The 23797-nt window shown below is 44.7% G+C and overlaps 1 protein-coding gene across 5 annotated transcripts in view; it reads right to left on the reverse strand.

Moving 5' to 3' along the window:
* ATP6V0A4 (ATPase H+ transporting V0 subunit a4) overlaps positions 1–23797 on the reverse strand; it is a 71357-nt gene that overhangs the window by 21910 nt on the left and 25650 nt on the right. For all 5 annotated transcript variants that reach the window (NM_001205851.2, XM_005205847.5, XM_015470770.3 and 2 more), the window contains 12 exons: positions 22669–22747; positions 22288–22382; positions 17700–17825; positions 16709–16803; positions 15411–15537; positions 12688–12770; positions 11708–11801; positions 8912–9124; positions 7964–8114; positions 6310–6449; positions 4859–5016; positions 1613–1706 (listed from right to left, as the gene is read on the reverse strand). In NM_001205851.2, coding sequence (NP_001192780.2) covers positions 1613–1706; positions 4859–5016; positions 6310–6449; positions 7964–8114; positions 8912–9124; positions 11708–11801; positions 12688–12770; positions 15411–15537; positions 16709–16803; positions 17700–17825; positions 22288–22382; positions 22669–22747 — 1455 coding nt within the window. The remainder of the gene's footprint in view (positions 1–1612; positions 1707–4858; positions 5017–6309; positions 6450–7963; positions 8115–8911; positions 9125–11707; positions 11802–12687; positions 12771–15410; positions 15538–16708; positions 16804–17699; positions 17826–22287; positions 22383–22668; positions 22748–23797) is intronic.

Raw genomic sequence — 23797 nt, forward strand, 5'->3', positions numbered from 1 at the left:
GCCTGCCTGCTACTCGTGAAACTCCTAGGACCAAAGATAAAGCCTTCCAGTCTACAAAAATAACAACTTGTGTTTATTTTTAGCACCTTGCAGCTTACAAACCAGCCTTCATGGACTTAACCTCTTTTGATAAAACTTAAAATCCAAGTGCCAAGTAAAACCCAATCCTGGGTGATGCTCGCTGTTTTTATAAGAGAGGGGAGGCAGGCAGAAAGTGGGACGACTCAAAACTGAAGAGGGGGCGAACCCCAAGAGAGGAGAAACCAGAGAACCAATTTTAGTGCAGTATTATCCCTCAATTAAAAGACACTTGTTATTGGAAGGAAAACTGTGACAAACTTAGCATATTAAAAAGCAGATATCACTTTGCCGGCAAAAGTCTGTATAGTCAAAGCTTTGGTTTTTCCAGGAGTCATGTATGCATGTGAAAACTGGACCATAAAGAAGGATGAATGTCGAAGAATTGATGCTTTTGAACTATGGTGTTGGAGAAGACTCCTGCAAGTCTCTTGGACTTCAAGGAGATCAAACCACTCAATCCTAAAAGAAATCAACCCTGAATATTCATTGGAAGGACTGATGCTAAAGCTGAAGCTCCAATCCTTTGGCCACCTGATGCAAAGAGCCAACTCACTGGAAAAACCCTGATGCTAGGAAAGATTGAGAGCAGAAGGAGAAGGGGGCAGCAGAGGATGAGATGGTTGGATGGCATCACCGACTCAATGGACAGGAGTTTGAGCAAACTCCAGGAGACAGTGAAGGACAGGGAAGCCTGGCATGCTGCAGTGCATGGGGTTGCAAAGAGTCAGACATGACTTAGTGACTGAACAACAGCAACATTTTTCCTCTCAACTGTCAGCAAGTAAAACTGTGGTCTCAGATTCTCTTCCAACAAAAAGAGCATAGAGGAAACATTTATGAACCCTATCTACCAAGTTCAGGTCCAGATGCTTGTGCTCATTTGGAGCACAAGCCTGCCATCTGCTGGTGCTATGTACTAAGGCCACGGTACCAGTGGCTTTGCACGAACAGGCGCGCGTGACTTCTCGAAATTGCTTTGCACCTGAAGTTTGGGCAAAGGAACACCTTTGTCTGGCTCAAATCCAACTGAGGTAGATATAACAAACCAATTAGAGTTAACACATTTTTTTAAACTCTAATTCTATGCAGTAAAATAAAGCAAATATAAAAGCAAATCCATACTTCTCTAGGAAAAAGTTAAGATGTTTATCATTGGAAGAAAATGTCAAAGTTGGGAACCTGGCTAGGATGCTAAATTGCTTATCTAATAAGCATATTTTCCAGGCAAACAAGGGCCTTTTAAAGAAGCAATTGTTAACCACCAAGGGTCTGATTGAGAAGAAAGAGGCAGACGTTTGGGAAACTTCAGGGAAAATGACCCAGTGGCTGGATATAGGGTACATGCAGGACGTGCACTCGAATCTGGAGCAGTGTGTCACAAACACCTCCAAGACCTGCTCTTCTATCTCAACACATGTTTGTGGATTTCATAGGTTCTAGCACTTTCTTCCCCTCACACAGAGGAGGGGAAGAAATCTCCTGAGCAAGACATTTTACATAATAAATATTTAACCTCAGAAGACATTATTACCGGATCAATTCCAAACGGGTATGGATTTCCAGAGTATACTCCCGGAACGGCTGGGTCGAGCTGCAACAGTGGATTCGTTTTCAATACCTGCATACTATTGAGAGTGAAAGGAAAAACAAAAACAAAACCAACGATCAACCAGAGGTAGGAAAGATACTACAGGAACATCAGTCATCCACTTGCAAGCAGCCAATCAAAGCCTAACTGTGGGTGTGACTCACCAACTGGCTCATTCAATTAACAAATAACCATGCTTCCCTGGTGACTCAAGGAGTAAAGACTCTGCCTGCAATGCTAGGAGACCAGGGTTCGATCCTTGGGTTGGGAAGATTCCCTGAAGGAGGAAATGGCAACCCACTCCAGTATTCTTGCCTAGAAAATCCCATGAACACAGAAGCCTGGCCGCTACAATCCATGAGGTCGCAAAGAGACTGAGTGACGTGTACTCACTGAATAACCACTATGTGCTAAGCTACAGAAATTACCCTCTGGCTCCCAAGGAGGTCACAGTCTGAGTTTCGCGAGGGCTATCAGCCTGATGAGGTAAAGAAAAAACTATCCTATATCAAAAAAGAGGCAGGGGGAAGGGGTGACAGGAGCATATGTACATGCACACTCAGCCGTGTCTGACTCTTTGCGACCCTACGGAGTGTAGCCTACAGGCTCCTCTGTCCGTGGGATTTCCCAGGCAAGAATGCTAGAGCGGGTTGCCATTTCCTTCTCCAGGGGATCTTCCTGACACAGGAATTGAACCCACGTCTCCAGTGTCTCCTGCATTGACAGGCAGGTTCTTCCAGCTGAGCAACCGGGGAAGCATAGAAGAAATAAAATCCAGCCTTGGGACCAGCCTGGGAAATCTCCCCTGGGGGCACAAGAGCTGATCCCAGAGGAGTGAACTGGCTTCCACACGTGGCCTCTGACCTCTGGGAACCTCAGCCCCTGAAAGTTATGGTCCACTGACTGTTTTTAAACCTGTGTCCCTTTCTCACTTAGAAGTACAAATGTCAATGAGCGGAAGCTTCTTACTGTCTGTGCAAACGTGACAGAACATTAGGGTTTAATTTTTTTTTTTTTTTTTAAGAGCACATGTCTATGGAGGGACCCAAGACTGAGTAGTTGAAAGGATGAAGAACGGGACGTTGGTAACTTAGGCTGCCTAGAAATACATTCCCTCCCTCCTGCAGCTAGTGTGGTGGGGGTATTTGTAGCCCAGTGAGGGGAGTTCAGGAAGCCTGATTATGCTGACCAGGCCCTCAGTGACAGTGGAAGCAGCTGGGCCTGACTGGCCATCTCAGACCCAGAGCCCTGTCCAAAAGGCACACCTCAGCGCAAATGCTTGGATTTCACTATCAGAGATGTGTTTGTGTGACAAAACAAAAAGAGGAAATTGGCCTGGTGCCCACAGCCAAGCCATAGTATCTGCTGTTGAACATAGCAATTTCAGGGAACATCAGATAAGGCCACAGGGTGACCGTGGTGGATCAAGACAAAAACAAGACCATTCCACAATCATATCTAATGTCAAAACATGGACATTTCAAGATAAGGACACTGTCCAAACCACAAAAATGACCTATCCTTCCCCTTATCCTCCCTGAGGCCAAATCCTCGAAGCCCTTCTCATAGCCTCTTACTGAGAGTGGTGCACGGTCCGCAGTGAGGGAGGCTGTGACAGTGTCTCCAGCCCACTGTCAGGGTAAGCAGGCCCAAGACTCAGCTTGCAGCCAGTGGCCACAACCCCCCGCTGTGTCCTCTGCCACTCTTATGGATGTCTGTGGCTTCCCTTCACCGCCCTGCTCAAGCAAGTCTGCTTCATACCATCCATGTGTGGGCGTGGGACCCAGCCTGGGGCCTCAGTCTGGCATGGCCTCAAAGGCCTGGAACTGGGGGCAGGGGTCATTTGCCTGCACACAAAAGAACAATATTCTGACCCACATTTGCAGAGTGACAGCCAACCATCAGACTCAGACCTTTCCCAGGCACACTCCAGGGCAAATGAAAATGTGTGTGCATGGTTTGATAAAGTTTTGCCAATTTAATACATTTCCAAGCCCATCACTACGCTTATGAGTGCAAACCTGAAGAGCAGCACTAAGCAAGCTGTCTTCAAATGGATAACAGTTTTGTTCTTCGAGGCATCTCTTCAGGATACTAATTGCAAAGAAAAAAAAAAACAACCCATAGATATGGCCATCTGTAATTGGAATCCTGCAAAATGCTTTCTTCTTCATTTTTATTTATTTATTAACATTCCTGTCCTCTACTACAGGGCACTTGGACCCAGCAGAGGGACTAAAAGGAGATTCACGGAGCCTCAGTGACACACACCCCTGCACTACTATAGCCCTCCTGAGCCCCGCTTCAGTCAGCACCAAGCCCTCACACGCTCGTGGGATGCTCCACGTCAAAAGGAACCCTGTGTTGAATCTTTCCTAAGAAATCCTGGGATGAGATGGATGGTGTTTTCTCTCTCCCCACTTACAATATGCAGTTGGCAAGCAGGTAAGACCCTTGACATGCCTTCAATAGAAAGTCCTACTGTGCTTGAGAGAGAAAACACGGGCGAAGGGCTGTGCACCCGGTCAGGCGTCTGTCTCTCCTTTCTCGAAGTGCTCTCCTGTCACTTCCCCTGGACGCTCCAGGGCAAGACAGAGAAACCTGAGACTGAACTGAAGCATCTGTGGGGAAGACGTGAGGAACATCACCTGAGGCTTTTCAGCCTCAGTATGAAGCCCCTATTCCCTGGTGGCTCAGTGGTAAAGACCTGCCTGCCAGTGCAGGAGATGCAGGTTCAATCCCTGGGTCGGGAAGACTCCCTGGAAAAGGAAATGGCAACCCACTCCAGTATTCTTGCCTGTATTCTTACTCTCTTTCCGATTCCAGGCCAAGCAAGAAAATGCCATCTTCTTCTCCCAAAGTCTTCTTGCTTCCACGACTACTACTCTGATGCCCAGTTTATACCTGATCCACGCTTGTTTTCACAACAGTGCCTGGGAGTGGGATGCACTCCAGGATACCTACTTAATACGGCTGAAGTTTTGAAAAAACTTTCCAGGCATTACAGTGACCAGCACAGTTAACTGAGGAAGTGATACAAGGTCTCACACTCAACAGATAATACTGAATTATTTGTTCAATTGGTGGGCGCACCTCTGAACAGAACCAGGCACAGAAGCCCCCGGCATGAGAACGATCACTGAGTCCACCTGGATGACCAGTGAGTGACCCACCTCTGTCCCAACTTACCTCCACGTGCCATTTCTGAACATGGGTTGGACACTCCAGGAAGAGCCAAAGATGTTCAAAGACTTGGCGAAGCAGTCGTTATAGATCAAGCCCGTGTAGATGGAGAAGATGCCCATGAGGAGGATGAGGTAGCGCCCATGGAAGAAGGTGTTCCAAATCTGGCCCCAGGAAGACAGAGGACAATCGTCAGTGGGCTTTGAACCAGACCCCAGGGACGTGTTTACAGGAGGCCCCCAGCACCACTGGACACCTGCAACCAAGACACGGGCATCCTACACAGAGGGGCCGTGTCGGTCACCAGGCAGGCGTCAAAGTGATCCAAACAGAAAGGGCACACCCACCCTGATCTTCCTGAGCTTCTAGAGCTGATCCAGAAAAGTCCTGAAATGGCAGTTATTGCAGAAACAAACCACACAGCCTCCCAGCCTTTAATTCAGCCTTGGTTAGAAAATGTAACTGAAGAAAAGTGTCAGCTGTAAAGGACGCACTTGAAAGTGAGTGACTGCTGCCTTACTCCTTCCAGGAGACAAGAACAGAGCTGCCACTTACGCTGCTGAGGTGTACGGCAAGTCAAATCTATACTCGTGACCTTGAGGGGGCTTCTCTGGTGGCTCAGACAGTAAAGAATCTGCTTGCAGTACAGGATACCTCACTTCGATCCCTGAGTCAGGAAGATCCCCTGGAAAAGGGAATGGCAACCCACTCCAGTATTCTTGCCCAGAGAATCCCATGGACAGAGGAGCCTGGCGAGCTATAGTCCATGGGGTCGCAAAGAGTCAGACGTGACTCAACTGAATTGATTAAGTTGAAACAATGCAGGCTTGAGTTGTCTCAATCTTCACAATACTGTGAAGGGACTTCATGGAAAATGTGGAAATTTCAAGTGTGAACTGATGTGAAGACATGATATTCAGGATTCCTCAGTGTTACATAAGGACATGGAGAACGGGCTGATTGTAGAAGGGCTCTGCCATGAAAAAATAGTTGTGATATTTTGAGTGAAAAAAAAAGGAAGCTACAAACTAACATGGACTATTTCATCTCAATTTTAGAAAATTATATACTTGTGTATAAGCACAGAAAAAAGCATTAATTGTAATTTTCTCTAGGTAGTTAGATTATTGTATTTTCCCAATTTTTACAAGAAACATATATTGCTTTTCTAATCAAAGGGGGGAAAAAATCAATGTTGGGAAAAAAAAGTAAAGGAAAAGATCAATACTTTCTTGAAAAACATACAATAAACAAAGATGGTACTGTACCAAACCATCCAAAGGCTTTACCTTTGGCCAGGAATTTTTATGCTGAATTCTGGTCCCTTTTTTAACTCTCCAACTTTCCCTTACTTTTTAAAACAACACTTTATTTCCATGGTGAAAACAACAGACACATTTTTCATGTTCTATTTATAACCTCCAAGAAAACAGGTGAGACAGTTGATGGGCACCCACCTCATTGGTCGACTTCTGAGCGAGCAAGTGTTTCTCATTAAGGACCATCCAAAGGGCTGCCAGGAACATCACAGTTCCATGACCACAGTCTCCAAACATCACGGCGAACAGGAAGGGGAAAGTGATGATGGTGTAGGGAGCTGTAGAGGTGAGACCACAATGGCCTGAGTCCTCCCAACATTCTTTCAGCCCCACATCAAAGATTTCCCTACCAGGCTCCATGACATAAAAGCTGGTCCCTTGCATCTTTCTGTGTCTGTCTTCTCTCACCATCCCCACCTCTGACACTCAGCCCTCACATACATTAACTCCTCAGTAGGTAAATATTTGGCAACCCACTCCAGTATTCTTGCCTGGGGAATCCCAGGGACGGGGGAGCCTGGTGGGCTGCCATCTGTGGGGTCGCACAGAGTCGGACACAACTGAAGCGACGTAGCAGCAGCAGATAAATATTACTGCTGCTGCTGCTGCTGCTGCTAAGTCGCTTCAGTCGTGTCCGACTCTGTGCGACCCCACAGACGGCAGCCCACCAGGCTCCCCCGTCCCCGGGATTCCCCAGGCAAGAATACTGGAGTGGGTTGCCATTTCCTTCTCCAATGCATAAAAGTGAAAAGTGAAAGTGAAGTCACTCAGTCGTGTTCGACTCTTCGAAACCCCATTGACTGCATCCTACCAGGCTCCTTTGCCCATGGGATTTTCCAGGCAAGAATACTGGAGTGGGTTGCCATTGCCTTCTCCGAGGTAAATATTACTACTCCCCACTTTACAGATGAGCTGCGTTTTGGAGTAGCTAAGTGACCTTCTGAAGCTCCAATACTTTGGCCACCTGATGAGAAGAGTCGACTTATTGGAAAAAACTCTGACATTGGAAAATATTGAGGGCAGGAGGAGAAGGGGCAACAGAGGATGAGATGGTTGGATAGCATCACCAAACTTTGAGCAAACTCCAGGAAATAGTGGAGGACAGGGAAGCCTGGCATGCTGCGGTCCATGGGGTCGCAAAGAGTTGGACGTGATTTAGCAACTGAACACCACCAACAAAAATGACTTTCCCCAAGATCACAAAGTTTAATGGGATTTAAAACCAGTTTTCTCTCTCTAAGTGCTTTCTATACCCTGTCCACTACCACCTTGTTTGTTTTTCAACCACTCACATGCACCACACACCTCCAGCAATTACTCACAGGACCCTACAATACAGGTCACAAATTAGATTCAAACTCAGGCTGGAGAACAGCAGCACCATGAACTGCTTGGCTAAAGGACATCTGGTCTACCCTCTTACTTTACAAATCAGACTCAGTGATACAGTATCACTGAGAATCCAGTCTTCCGACTAAAAGTCCTATCTGTGCCCATTGCCATCTCTCCCACACAACACTATGTGACTGTGAAGATGCCTAAGATGACCCTCATTGAATCAGTAAGAAAATGAAAACTGAATTTGTCTGCCTGAGAACAGGTGAAATCCTGTCAAGGAGTATATCTAGCTAATCACCATTTTAAAAGACAATTAGGGGCATCAGAAAACCAAGTAAGATTTTAGGAATGTCACAATTCAAAGCAATGAATTGCCAAGGCCACCGCTGTGATAAATCCTGTTCAATTTTCATTTACAAGCTGCCTGATTGAGAAACACATCAGATTCCTTTACCTGGGTTCATCTCCCGGTAACTGCCTATGCCATATGCATCTACAATATTCTGGAAGCCAGCTGTGAATTTATTTGTCCTGTTAAACGTGGGAGGAGCTGTTTTAGACTGCACTGCTGTCAAGATGGGGACCATGGAGGAGCCACTTAGTTCCTGCAAAAAGAACATATGAGAAGATGTTAGGAAGAATGCCATTGGCTGGGCATAAGCACATGGCTCACAGCCCAACTCCTGTCACTTACTCGGTGAACTTGGGACAATTTCTTGATCTGAGACTCATGATTTCATCTGAAGTTAGTACTTATGTAATGTATCTTAAAGGAAGTTGTCAAAGAAAGTAGAGTTCCTCCTGATTCTCAGGCAATCTCCATCCTCAAGCTCCTGCAAATGTTATGCACAGTTCTGAGCCCTCTACTCTTCCTTCTGACTTACTCTCTCAAGAGTTTATTCACTTTCCAAATTTTGTTCCTGTATTCCTAATGGCCTTGACCCTCTCCCAAATTTCCATGGGGCAAATAGGTGATGAGACAGACCCCCCACTGGGCAGAGAGAGGACTCAAGAGCACGGTGAGAGTTACACAAGGTGCCTGAGTGCTCAGCACAACGGCAGGCATGGGGAGCCATCCACTCCCTGCCTTCTGGCTATTGTTGCAGGTGTCTGGCTATCTGTCTTTCCAGCCCGACAAAGCTAGCAGAGGGACAGCAGCACATCAGCACCCAGTACACTCTTGCTAAGATCAAAGAAATGTCACCTGTGGGTAAGACACTGAGAAGAATAGGCCTTTCTGACATGTGCCCACACACTGGGTAAGGACCAAAGGCGTAAAGATAGAGACAATCCTACCAGGTAAGGGTCACGTGACTTAGGAAGCTAGCAATCTGAACACCTGGCAGAGGGCCCACTCAACTGGACATGACCCTCCCCGCCCCCTGCCCCCTCCCGCACGCACCACGCCTTGCTCCAGTGCCCTCCTGATGCGCACGGTGTCAGCCACTGGGAACCAGATCTCAGCGATGACACACTGCTGGGTGATGTCAATGTTGCACAGGTTCAGGATATGATAGATGGCCTTCATCTTCTGCACTTTGATGACCCAGGAGTGCCAGTTGGCAGCTGCTTCTTGCAGGAGGCTCTGACGGTGAGACTCTGTCTGTGTTAACACCTGGCCAAAAAAACAGCACCCAGCAAAACAAAGGACACTCAGGGAGATGACAGATAACATGGCAAAAATGCAGGACAGCCAGACCTGGAGGTGTCCTCGGCTCCTGCCCGCTCCTCTGCCTCGCAGTTCTCACCTGGCCTTGAACTCCTGCACTAGAGGTTAAAGCCCTGAGGCCAGGACTGTATATTCCTTTTCTTCTAAACCCCTTATAGTACTATTGTGATAGGTTGAATGGTGTCCCCGCAAAAGACATGCTGAAGTCCTAAGACTGGTAGCTGGGAACATGATCTTGGAAACATGGTCTTTGCAGATGTGATCAAGTTAAAATGAGGTCATGCTGGAGTAGGGTGTGCACTACTCTGGTATGATCAATGTTTTTATAAGAAATCTGGACACTGAGACCCACAGGGAAGATGTGTGTGATGGAGACAGAGACCGGAGTGATGCATCAACGAAGCAAGGACCAGCAAGGATGGCTGACAGCCACCAGCAGCTGGGAAGATGCCTTAGTCCACTCGAGCGGCTATGATAAAACATCATAGACCGGTGCTTTGTAACAAAGTTTTCCCAGTTCTGGAAGGTAGAAGTCTGAGATTAGCATGGTTGAAGGCCCTTGTCTCGGCTGCAGACTTCAAATTCTAACCCAACATGGCAGAAGGGCAAGCCAGCTCTCTAAGGTTCTTTTTAAAGGGGCATTAATCCCATGCAGGAGAACCCCAATCTCATGAACTAATCACCTCCCAAAGGCCCCATCTCCTAATACCATCATCCAGGGCATTAGGTTTTTGTGGGGTTTTGTTGCCTTTTTTTCTTTTTTGCTGCACTGGGCCTTCGTTGTAGCACACAGGCTTTTTATTGCTGCACTCGGGCTCTCTCTAGTTGTGGCAAGCAGGGGCTACTCTCTTGTTAGGGAGCACAGGCTGTAGGGAGCACGGACTGTAGGGAGCACGGGCTGTAGGGTGCACGGGCTCAGTAGTTGTGGTGCATGGGCTTGCTTGCCCCCAGCATGTGGTATCTCAGTTCCTGGACCAGGGATTCAACCCATGTCCCCTGCATTGGAAGGCAGATTCTTAACCACTGAGCCACCAGGAAAGTCCCAGTCATTAGGTTTTTAACATTCAAATTTTGGGGTGATATATACATGCGAACTATAGCAAAACAGGCAAGCAAGGATCCTTTCCTAGTGCCTTCAGAGGAAGCCTGGCTCTGCTGGCACCTTGATCTCAGACTTCTCAAGACAGAACTGTGGGAGAATAAATGTGGTTATTTTAAGCCACCCAGTTTGCCGTAATTTGTTACATCAGCCAAAGGAAACATACATCTGTTGAAATGCCTTACATACTAAACCTCTCCAATAAATGACAAGTGAATTAATGAATGAAGGAATGATAGGTGATCTGGCCCACACAGGATTTGTTTAAATGGAACCAGTTTTTGTTCTGATGATACAACCCAGTAACACTTTCAGTAACCATTACACAGGGCTACCCAAGACATCTGAAACCTAAGTGTAAGTCTAGCCTAACTTTCATCCTCCTCATGAGACTTTTGTTTTGTTTTGGCCATTCCATCGGGCATGCAGGATCTTGTTCCCTAACCAGGGATCGAACCCGAGTTCCCTGCAGAGGAAGCACAGAGTCCCAACCCCTGAACCACCAGAGAAGTCCCTCCTCATGCAGTTTTCATAAAACCTGGCAAAGTATTCGGGGGAAAGGACTTCAAGGGTAATTGCTTCAGGGAAAGAGTCTCCCTGACGTGACAAAGAGGGAAGAGAGAGGATTAGAAAATCAAACACTGCTTTTTCTGGGAAGATGAACACACACACATCAAATTTCTAAAGATACTCATCAAGTATCTAGATTTGTGCTGATCAGACAGCAGCCACATTAAATACAAATAAAAATCCACTCCCCCAGCCACATTTCAAATGCTCAGGGGTGACACGTGGCTCACGGCTATGACACTGGACTCACATGCTATATAACAATTCTGCCACCACCTACTGGACAGAGCTGATCTGGAATATACCATTTGATATAGGCCAGCAGCTTTCAGGGATCACTCACAAAGCTTATTACTATTATTGAAGAAAAGTCCTATGTTTTGAGAGCCATCCTACGTGACAACAGATTCAGTATGAGGATATGAACTAGGGGCGTGTTCATATGTGAAACTTGACTCGCTGCCTTGACAGAATTAATTGCTTGGCTCACACAACCGGGCAATTCCGTGCAGAAAAAAAATCAGCAAGACTGGCTGTTCGCCTTCATTGGCTAGTGAGTTATATCATAGAGGCGGCCTAGGCCAGTCTGGCAATAAAAGGTTCCTTCTATCAGCCTGGGGTGGGGAACTGAAGGCTGACCAGGGCCGTGGTTAACTCTAAGCCCCGGCAAAGCATCCCTGACAAGCAGAATCATCATGAGCTTAGTGAATGCCATCCATCTACTAATTAAGAAGCCTTCTGCAGCAACAGCGAGTCGAGCATAGCAGACATTCCAGCCAACCTTGGAGCAAGCGCCCTGGGAGACAGGACTCATAGGAAATGGCAGGTGTTTATGTCACACGCCTGAATGCCTCACTCACGGTGAGTAAATCTTCCAGCCTCATGTTGACGCCCTGCAGCATCTCTCTGCGCTCCAACGCCAGCTCTGGGCAGGGGTATACAGTGGCTCGATACCTGTGTTTCAAATATTCCATAGGACACACATGGGTGATTGCCAAGAAGCATAGGCACATCCTTTTCTACTAACCCATCCCTTGTCCACTTTGGTTAGATGACCACTTTCCCCCACAGTAACCATCTAGCGAGCAGCCAGACACTGGATCTCGGCCTACGGTTCCCAACACATGGCTCACACCATCTGAATTAAACCTGTGGTTCTATTATATGAATGGGCTCCACTCAAACCACAAAACCCACCAGCTGGTGTATAAAAACGACTGCAAGCTTGACTAGTCTTGTCTTCTCCCCAGAACTTACTGTTTTGGTGTCTTTTCTCTACTGAATTTCTGCTTCTAAGGGGCTGCACATAAGATGATTCAGTAACCTCAGAAACGACTAAGCATGCAGTTTGCTTGTTGTTTAGCAGCTGATAAAGGGGTGAGAAGGAATCAACTGAAACGTCTTTTTCGACCTTTTAAATTTTACACATCAAGATCTCTCTGTTTCTATCCCCACAGTTACTAAAAAGCAGTTGCCTTTTTAGCACTATTATCAAACGTGGGAAAGTTATTCAAAAACCTTAAGCAACCTCAAAGAAGCCCTACTCGAGCCTTGCTGTTGTTCAATTGCTAAGTTATGTCCAACTCTCTGTGACCCCCTGGACTACAGCCTGCCAGGCTTCTCTGTCCATGGGAATTCCCAGACAAGAATACCAGAGAGGGTTGCCATTCCCTTCTCCAGGGGATCTTCCCCATCCAGGAATTGAACCCATGTCTCCTGCACTGGCAGGAGAATTCATTACCACTGAGCAACCAGGAAAGCTTATTTGGATTTATTGCATAGACCCTGAACTAATCCTGATCCAAATAGCTGATGAAAAGAACCTTTAATAGTCGCTTACCCATCACAGACCTTCTTGATTTTCTCCCTGAGCTGTTCTCCTTGATAAAATATGATGAATATATTCTTTTTAATTTCTTCTCTCTGGAAAATCAGAACAGTAAAATGCATGTGTTTAGAATTTATTTTTTCTAAATTTAAAATTGGAAAACTTCAACTTCTCCCAGTTGATTCAAGTTTGTAATATTATGATTGAGGGCAAGGCCACGGAGGCAGGCTGGGTGGAGCCCTCAGGCAGGCTGATACAGCCTCAGAGGGACAACATCGCTGTCTGCTACATGAGAGGGATCACAGCCGAACCTTGTATTCAGCTCTGAGCCCTGTGTTTAAGAGATGTGTTAATAAACAACACAACACACAGAAGAGAAGGAACCAGGATATGCAAGCCTTAAAGTAAAAGTAGCTGACCTAGCTCACCAAAGGTAACTCATAAACAACATTTATACTTTAGGGACGAATGGTATTTGACATTTAACAAAGACAGAGCCAGCAGTCATGCAGGGATATGAGAGCTGGACCAGAAAGAAGGCTGAGCACCAAAGAATTGATGCTTTTGAACTGTGGTGTTGGAGAAGACTCTTAAGGGTCCCTCGGACAACAAGACCAAATCAGTCAATCCTAAGGGAAATCAACCCTGAATATTCATTGGAAGGACTGATGCTGAAGCTCCAATACTTTGGCCACCTGATGTGAAGAGCCGACTCATTGGAAAAGACCCTGATGCTGGGAAAGATTGAAAGCAAAAGGAGGAGGCAGCAGAGGATGATGGTTGGATGGCATCACTGACTCAAGAGACCTGAGTTTGAGCAAACTCCGGGAGACAGTGAAGGACAGGGAGGCCTGCTGTGTGGCAGCTCATGGGGTCTCAAAGAGTCGGAGATGACTAAGCAACCGAACAATAACAATGAAGAGCGGGTCTAATGTTTGACTTACATACTCACTGTATGCCCAAAGGAACACTAATTAAATGCATTTTTAAAGTCCAAGTCTAACATTTCATAAGAAAAGGAAAATAGGTATTTCACAAGCATATATGGAAATGTTCAACCTTAACTGTAAGCAAAGAAATGCATTTTTTTACTCTTATTTAGTTTGGGGTGGGGAGTGAAGGTAAAATTATGAAACCCGTTGTTGGGAAAGTGATAACAAATCCTACACACTCATTACACATGACTTACGTCTCAGGTATCTTTGGAATCAGGTATGACTCCACTGAAAAGCTTCTTGTCAGGACATATCAAGGGGTCATGAAAATGCCCACACCCTTTAAGCCAGCAATCCTATTTCCTTGAATTCATACCATGGAACTAGTTCAGAAGTAAACAAAAATTCACATGCATGACGATGCTTATCATAGTGTCTATATTCTGGAGAAAAATTGGAAATTAAGTGTCTAAAATCAGATAATGAATGTCACATCAACTCAATGGAGACATTAGATACCAACTGAAAATATCAAAATGAATTGTCTCTTTGGTAGCTGCTCATGGGAGCAGGAAAGGGATATTTTAGGATTCGGGGAGCTGCCTGCTTTACATTATTTCCAAAGGTTCCCTCACCCATGGAGCACCACTCCCACCCACGGTCCTTTGCTGACTCTCTTAAGATCTTCTTGTCTCTGGATTCACCAGACCCAGGAATCTATTCTGACCACACACCATCTGCTCAGTGACCTTCAAAGTCATCAGGCTAAAGTCATCTTACTTTATAAATACTCTCTTTACTACCACCGGGACTACAGAATGTCAAAATATGATTATGAAAAGTAATGATTCAATGTCACATTTTAAAATATTAATATTTATAGGACACACTGTAATACAGGAGGGCATTTATATTATATAAAATCAACAGAAGGCAAAAAAAAAGATTTCCATGTTTTAACTACAATAATATTAAATCATACCTGCCTATAGCTATGGATTACAGAAAAAGAGCACAAGAAAAAAATAAAAATAAAGACATGAAAATGCTGAATTTTTGTATTTTTTAAAAACAAACTTTTTTCTTATTTTCTATGAAGTTGTTTTCCATGAAATAAAGCTTAAAATTGCATTTTTAGCCTTTATTTTTTACACTAGATTATGATTTTTTTTTAGAAATAAAGCAAGCTTCTTGGAATTAAAAAGTGGATTTAAATACTAACCAGAAGGGTGGAAGAAGCAAATCCTACAAAACTAGTAGCAGTAACATGTGGCACTCAGTGAAGGAGACCCTCAAAATCTTCATTCCAAACGTATAGTCTGCTGACGACCAGGAACCAACTGCAAGCTGGTTAACAATGCGGGCTCCTGGGCACCACCACAGACGCAATGAATCAGAATCCACACTGAACAACATCTTCTGCTCAAGAGCACCCTGGAGCTTGGAGCACACTGACCTACATTAGTTATCAGGGCTTTGTGATGAAGACACAGCTGCCGACCTATGCAGCACCAGTACAGCAAAGTTTCCAGGAACTTGTCCAGTTAAGTCATTTGGAGGAATGACCACTTATGAGGTGCTAACAAGACTCAGTCCTAGAACTGACCTTTCATAGGTATTATTGAAAAAGGAGGGATGGGGAAGAAAAAAGAAAAGAAAGGAGAAAAAAAGGAAGTAGATATTAACTTCATAGAGCTAAAGACTCAGGATTTGAGAGAACAAAAGCCCCCTGGCAGGGCAAACCCCTCTGGTGGGGCTACAGGAAACATGAGAATGTTTTCCGCAGCCTGAGATACCCACTGTAACGGGATCTTCCAGAACTGTGTCCATCTCACTGAACTTTACGTAGATGTTTCCTCGGCAAATTCGCCACAGCAGCCTCTCAAAGGAAGCCATCCTCTCCCGGTTGACCACACCGGCTGTGAACCTGGGCAGTCAGAAGAAGAGATATTACTGAGGCACAGGGAGTGGGTACAGGCAGAAGACCCCGTGGGATGTGAAGATAAGCAGACAGAAGGTAGAAGCCCACTGCCCTCTAAGCAGGAAGGAAGGACATGGCCCTGCTTAGCACTCTGGATCCCAGTCCCAATGAACCCCAACTCCCCTCTGACCTCCTGTTTCCTTTGACATGTCCACGTGTCCTTAATCATCCCAATACTATACGTTCACTTATTTGCAATTAACAATATGACAGACCATTCATTATATCATTGCAGCTAAAAGAAGCAAGTATTCAATCTGCTCAACAATGGTCTCTATGCATTTATACAAATAATGTACTAAGACTGAAATGTATGTATTGCTGTCTATACGCCTCTACTTATACAATCATCTAGGTATCTGGATAAGTTTCTAACTCAAACTTTTCACATTAACTTAAAATGGTTACTTTCATTGGCCCATTATTGTAAATATATGTTACCCAGTATTACCTTCTGATTAAATATTTTCAATACATAGTTTCCTTTCCTTTCCAAATTCAATGTCTAGTGCTCAAATAGCAGTATCTGCTGAATAAAGAACTAGAATTCCAAAACTCACTCTCAATTTTACTTCAACAGTAAATGAAATCCCACCATTTTGAATCATCACACATTTTGGTGGGTATTATCATACTCTGTTACTTCTACTTGTGGAAGACGTGACTGCCCAACTACCACATTGCTAATTACACTTCAAACTTCACACTCCAAATCTATTATCAAAACAGTATTTTAGAGACAAGGCAAAAAAAAAAAAAAAAAAAACATGTATCCCATAGCCCTCCAGGGACAGTCGAGAAACCCTACCTAAACAATTTTCACTATATCCTTCCCACGTGGAGACAATACAAACGTCGCACTCCTCAGACTCAAGAATGTCAGTCTCACCATTAAAAAGATAACACTACCTACACCTCCACCAACCAGATCAGGTTAAACTTGGGTTTTTTACTGGATGGAGGCCTATAATCGTGTGAAACTGTCCTCTTGTCAGTCATGATTTGTCCATTCATTCATTCACTCAAACAGTCAGGGAAATCTACCACATGCCAGGCACTGAGCATGCAGACCAGGGACCCAACTACATATAACTTTCAGAGCAGGAATTTCACTGACCCCAGCTTTCCACTGATGTACGCAGGCGTAGGTCTCAACTCCAGGAGACCGGAAGTGTCTTCTACAAAGAAATCATCTGCTAAGTTGGCTTCTGTCTGAAAGTCAAAGAATCACTATTTTCATTTAAATGTACTTAGACTATCTTAAAAGCACCCACATTGCATGATTTCATCTGCTTTTACATAATTACTCAATTTTCTACAAATAGAATTCAGAAGACCTGATGCTTAAACCTAATTTAGTTTTCTGTTTCAAATAAAGATGTAACTGTGTATTTTTTTTTTTTTAACTGTGTATTTAAAACAAGGTCTCTTCGTACCCAAATCCCAAATCTGCTCAAACTAATTGTTGTGCTTTTTTCTGACTTCCATTTCTCTCTGGGCCATTTGGGCCACGTACTTTATTAGTGAGCTCCTTAAGGCTGAGCACCGAAGAATCGATGCTTTTGAACTGTGGTGTTGGAGAAGACTCTTGAGAGTCCCTTGGACTGCAAGGAGATCCAACCAGTCCATTCTGAAGGAGATCAGCCCTGGGATTTCTTTGGAGGGAATGATGCTGAAGCTGAAACTCCAGTACTTTGGCCACCTCATGCAAAGAGTTGACTCATTGGAAAAGACTCTGATGCTGGGAGGGATAGGGGGCAAGAGGAGAAAGGGACGACAGAGGATGAGATGGCTGGATGGCATCACTGACTCGATGGACATGAGTCTGGGTGAACTCCGGGTGTTGGTGATGGACAGGGAGGCCTAGAATGCTGCGATTCATAGGGTCGCAAAGAGTCAGACACGACTGAGCGACTGATTTGATCTGATAATATTTTTGCATTCATTTCAACCAACGCCACATGCCACCCTAACCCTCGCCACCCACAGCCCAGCCAGACAACAGAAACATCACAATTTACTCATATTCCAAACCAACCAGTTGTCAAAATAGAAATTTGAGGTTCTAGAGAAAAGGGCCCTTGAATACACAGTCCCCAAATTACAACCTCAAAGAAGTCCTGGGTTTTCTTCAGGAGATGTTTGAATTCCGTCAGTTCTAGGAAGTTTTTCTTCAAAGCCTGATAGTTCTGATTGGCTTCCTGAAGCTCTCCTTCCAGTTTTTCTAGAGCAGTCTTTGCAGGAGGGAAAAAGAAAGTAAGCCAGGCAGAAAGCACTATGACATTTACTGTACATTAACCACAACAAATAATATCAAGTATGCAGAGCATCACAACGTAGCTTGAAGTTGAGAGGCCTGTTCAGTCAAACTCAACAAGACTGTAGAGCTGAAAGTACAGACATCACTTTGCTGACAAAGACCTGTATAGTCAAAGCTATGGCTTTTTCAATGGTCATGTATGGATGTGAGAGATGGACCATAAAGAAGGCTGAGCACCGAAGAATTGATGCTTTCAAATTGCGGTGCTGGAGAAGCCTCTTGAGAGTTCCTTGGACTGCAAGGAGATCAGACCAGTCAATCCTAAAGAAAATCAACCCTGAATATTCATTGGAAGGACTGAGGCTGAAGCTGAAGCTCAGTACTTCAGCCACCTGAAGAGAAGAGCTGACTCATTGGAAAAGACTCTGATACTGAGAAAGACAAGGCAGGAGGAGAAGGGGACAACAGAGGATGAAATGGTTGGATGGCATCACCAATTCAATGGATGTTGGGTTTGAGCAAACTCTGGGAAATGGTGAAGGACAGGGAAGCCTGGCATGCTGCAGTCCATGGGGTTGCAAATAGTCAGACATAACTCAGTAACTGAACAACAAGTCCAGCCATGGTCATACACTCTCAGGAGTTCCCTTATCAAATGGGGAAGACCAGAAAACACTCTGGGGAAGGAAAATGAGCTACATGAGAAGTCAAGAGATTCTGGCAAGTCACATATCAGAAAGGGGATTTTTGCTTTTGTTAAACAGGTAATAAGTATATTTGTTTTCAAATTAACAGTGGTTATTTTAGTGCTCAGACATTCAGTCACGTCCAACTCGTTGCCACCCCGTGGACTGTAGCTCACTAGGCTCCTCTGTCCATGGGATTCTCCAAGCAAAAACACTAGAATGGGTTGCCATTTCCTCTTCCAGGGGATCTTCCCAACCCAGAGACTGAACCTGCATCTCTTATGTAAACTTGGAAACAAAAATACTTGTTACCTGTTTAACAAAAGCAAAAGTCCCTATGCTTGTCAAAGTTTAATGTAATATCAAAGAATATCCACAATTATTTGAAAAGACTATTAAAACACTCCTCCCTTTCCCAACTACCTATTTTTCAAGACTAAATTCTCTTCATATACTTCAATGAGAACATATCACAACAGATTCAAAGCACACGAAGTCAATCTTCTATTAAGTCCAACATATAAATTTGCTAACAACATCACTCTTCACTAAAGTTTTTTCTTTGAAAATACAATTATTTTTAATTAAAAATGTTAACATGTAATGAGATATTATTTTTAATGAATTAATAAATATTTTACTTTTTTCAGTTTTAGTTCCTAATACAGTTGTTGTTGTTCGGTTGCTCAGTTTTGTCCAACTCTTTGCAACCCCGTGGACTGCAGCACACCAGGCTTCCCTATCCTTCACTATTTCCCAGAGTTCACTCAAACTCATGTCCATTGAATCATCCCCTTCTGCCTTCAATCTTTCCTAGCATCAGGGTCTTTTCCAATGAGTCAGCTTTTCGCATCAGGTGGCCAAAGTATTGGAGCTTCAGCACCAGTCCTTCCAGTGAATATTCAGGGTGGATTTCCCTTAGGATTGACTAGTTTGATCTCCTTGCAATCCAAGGGACTCTCAAGAGTCTTCTCCAGCAGTAAGTATCAATAAACATGAAGTGAAGTGAAGTCGCTCAGTCATGTCCGACTCTTTGCGACCCTGTGGACTGTAGCCTACCAGGCTCCTCCGTCCATGGGATTCTCCAGGCAAGAGTACTGAAGTGGGTTGCCATTTCCTTCTCCAATAAACATAACCCTCCTAAATAAAGCTCTTTGGGATCCTCAACAAGGTGTTAAGAGTAGTATACAATCAAGGAACCAGCCCAAGGAGCCTGTAGGACTTGAGAGGTAGGACAGGGCCAAGGAGAGCAGATTCTGCTGGTCAGGATGGACCTGACTCAGGCAAGAAGGACATCATCAACACTCTCAAGCAGGGAAGTGACATAGTAGAGCAATACAGTCCAAGGGGTCACAGAGTCGGACACAACTGAGCGACTGAGCATGCACACAATAACCTAGAAGGGAAAAGAATCTGGAAAAGAATCTATAAAAAGATTATGATGAGAACATGAGCCATTAAGCTAGCTCACAGTTCACAAGAACAGGTGTAGGTGTTTAGGAAGGTGAGGGGGATGGAGGCAGGAGTGGAGCTGGTAACTAACAAGGCTGGTGCTAGAACACCAGGGGTAAGACTGAAACTGGAGATGATCTTATGGAAATCCTATTTGTATGGATTAAAACCTTCTCCTCAAATATCCAGATTTTAATATGACCAGATCCAAAATATATTCAAGCAGAGTTGCCAGTCTTGTCAGTCTCATGACTCCGTTAGAGAATCTAGACTTATGCTACTGGTGGCTCCAACAATTTCAAGAATTTTAAATTATCTTAAAAGAAAACAAAAAAATCACATGAGAAAACCCAGCCAGAGATAAGGCTCAATAAATGAAGTGCTTCCATACCTGTTCACCTCTCTTAGTGAGCTCTTTCTCTTTTGAGGATAAAAAGTCCTTTTTTTTTTTTTTTTTTTTTAACGAAGATCAATAGGGCCTTCCAGGATTTGGATCTGCCCACTTTTTGACAACATGTGAAATGCCTGGCTGGATAAATCACAAGCTGAAATCAAGATTGCCCAGATTGTGGAAAACTGAAGTGGAGGCTTCGAATAGTCCCACTGACCAGTCCCAGTGCAATGAGTTTGTCTGAAAATGCTGGAAAGTCTGGTGCTTGGAGAGGGTGCCACTGTCTCTTGTACATAAGGTCATGATGTGTCTATGTCAAAAGTTCTTATATATTTCTTTTATAAGCTGAAAGAAGGTCTATTTTTATGTTTTTAGGTCTATGAATGGAACGTTGTAAATGCCTGTCAAACAATAAATAAACATTGAAAAGTGAAAAAAAAAAAAAAAGATTGCCTAGAGAAATATCAAGAACCTCAGATATGCAGATAATACCACACTAATGGCAGAATGTGAAGAGAAACTAAGGAGCCTCCTGATGAAAGTGAAGAGGAAGAGAGTGAAAAACCTGGCATAAAATTCAGCATTCAAAAAATTAAGATCATGGCATCTGGTCCCATCAGGCAAGGTCCATTCAAGGCAAACAGAGCGGGGAAAAGTGGAAGCGGTAAATGATTTTCTTTTCTTGGGCTCCAAAATCTGTGTGGATGGTGACTACAGCCAAGAAATTAAAAGATGCTGCTTCTTGGAAGGCAAACTGTGACAAACCTAGACAGCATATTAAAAAGCAGAGACGTCACTTTGCCAACAAAGGGCCATACAGTCAAAAGCTATGGTTTTCCCAATAGTCATGTACAGATATGAGAGCTGGACCATAAAGAAGGCTGAGCACCAAAGAATTGATGCTTTTGAACTGTGGTGCTGGAGAAGACTTTTGAGAGTCCCTTGGACTGCAAGGAGATCCAACCAGTCAATCCTAAAGGACTGAAGAACCCTAAAGAATATTCATTGGAAGGGCTGATGCTGAAGCTAAAGCCTCAATACTTTGGCTACCTGAAGCCAAGAGCCAGTTCATTGGAAAAGACCCTGGATGCCAGGAAAGACTGAAGGCAAAAGAAGAGGGTGACAGAGGATGAGATAATTGGATTGGCATCGCCAACTCAGTGGACATGAGTCTGAGCAAATTCTGGGAGACAGTAAAGGACAGGGAAGCCTGGCATGCTGCAGTTCATGGGGTCGCAAAGAGTCAGACACAACTTAGCAACTGAACAACAGTAATCTTTTGACATCCTCTCCCCCTGGCTCACCCTCTCCCCTCGCCCCACAGCCTGCTCTCAAAGCTCCCAGAGGCAAGGCCATGTTTCACCAAGGTGCCTTGTGCACAGCAGATACTCAGTGTTTTACAAAAGCAAATTGACAGAGAAGGGAGAGAAAGAGGGAGGGGTCCTCCAGCCACAAAGGCCTTAGCCAAAGAAAACTGCTACCTTCTCCCACTTGACCTCAGAATCCAATCTGAGGGGATGCCTCAATCCAGAGTGGACCCAATGCATGAGACAGACAATTCAGAAGCAAACCACTGGATCCCACAACTGTACTTCTGGGTATATTTATCCAAAGGAAAGGAAATCATAACTGGAAAAGAAACGGGCATCCCCCTGCTCATCGCAGAATTGTTTACAATAGCCAAGACATGGAAACAACACACATGGCCACCAAAAGGTGCAAGAGTGACTAAAAACTGCACTTTAAAAACTGGGGGGCTTTTCCTGGGGGAGTAACACTGAAAAGTGGACCAACACATAAACCCACCCCCATGCCTTCAGCAATGGGGTAGAGGACCATGAGAGGCTTGCAGCGTTCACAGGAGACAGGCTTCGACACCGTACTCTGTTAATTCAGAAAGAACCTACCTCCAGGATGATCATTTCCCGTGGGAGAGGGGTCAGCGGGGACTTCTCAGGCACCTGAATCTCAATCTCATCTTGCATCTGATCTTCCAGAAAACCTGAAGGATGAAACCCCACCAGAGAGCGCAAGGTGAGAGTGTTTTATCACACCTAAGCAATGGGGCCAAGTGGGACTGATGCATTTCCCAGCTCAGCTGCCTGAATTGCCCTGGCACCTGCCACAGAACCTGGCCCCCATCTCTAGCCTCCTCTGCCCCCAACCAGGTCTGTCTCAACCTAGAGTAGCAGTATCACACATAGAGGCAGATTGCAGGACATCACCCCTGCAAACCATCTCCCTCCCTACCAGTGCACATTCAAACTGCAAGCAGAAAACTGGCTTACGCAGGATTCTCTCCAATGATTCACACCTTCTGACTTCATTCACAAATTTCCTCTGGAAGCGGCTCTCTTTCACATTTAACTAGAGGGAGAGGAAAGCCACAAGGCACACATTAATAGCAACCGCTGGCAACATATTCTCTTTGGCTATTATTAATTATTAATGCTGCAGAATGTTGCTGGAATCATCTTAGGACTAGATACTTCCATGAACAAGACAGGAGAGTTCCAGTCAAAATATACCTTGATATTCTTACCCTCAGTTCCCCAAATGCCACAAGCTCTGGCCCCTGTAAACTTTTCTTAAGTTTTAGCTGCACTTACTATCCAAATTGCTTTGAATTCCTCAATGGAGTCATGAATACAATAGGACCTTGAATATAGCACAGCTCCAAGCAGTGGATCCTGGTCTTCAAGAAAAAGACAGCATCCTTTTGTGCTGGTGACCCCTCAGCTCAGCCCAATAAGTGTTATTAAGGAGCTACCCCATGTCAGGTCCTGAGTTGGAACTAGGGCTGCAAAGACATGATCCTTCTCTGAAGGTCTTAGTTTTGACCGGACCTTAGTGGGAAAATGAGTGGAATTAGTGAGTCCCATTTTCTAAATTGAATTCAAAAGCTTTTGGCGAGGACCTCAACTGCCTCTGGGAAATGATACCCCGATTTACTTAAGACAGTCCTATAGTGACAGACCGGAGAAGGCGATGGCACCCCACTCCAGTACTCTTGCCTGGAAAATCCCATGGACAGAGGAGCCTGGTGGGCTGCAGTCCATGGGGTCATAAAGAGTCGGACACGACTGAACGACTTCCCTTTTACTTTTCACTTTCATGCATTGGAGGAGGAAATGGCAACCCACTCCAGTGTTCTTGCCTGGAGAATCCCAGGGACGAGAGGCCTGGTGGGCTGCCGTCTATGGGGTCGCACAGAGTCGGACACGACTGAATCGACTTAGCAGCAGCAGCAGCAGCAGCAGCAGCAGCATGGTGACAGACGGTAAACAGACTTATTATGGTGATCATTTGAAATGTATAGAAATACTGATATCCTGGTACTGTGGTGTGCTAGGAACTACCAGTGTTGTAGGTCAATCATACTTCAAAATCAAACAAACTCATAGAAAAAAAGATCAG

Source organism: Bos taurus, chromosome 4 (assembly GCF_002263795.3).
Source record: "Bos taurus isolate L1 Dominette 01449 registration number 42190680 breed Hereford chromosome 4, ARS-UCD2.0, whole genome shotgun sequence".
Taxonomy (NCBI): Eukaryota; Metazoa; Chordata; class Mammalia; order Artiodactyla; family Bovidae; genus Bos; species Bos taurus.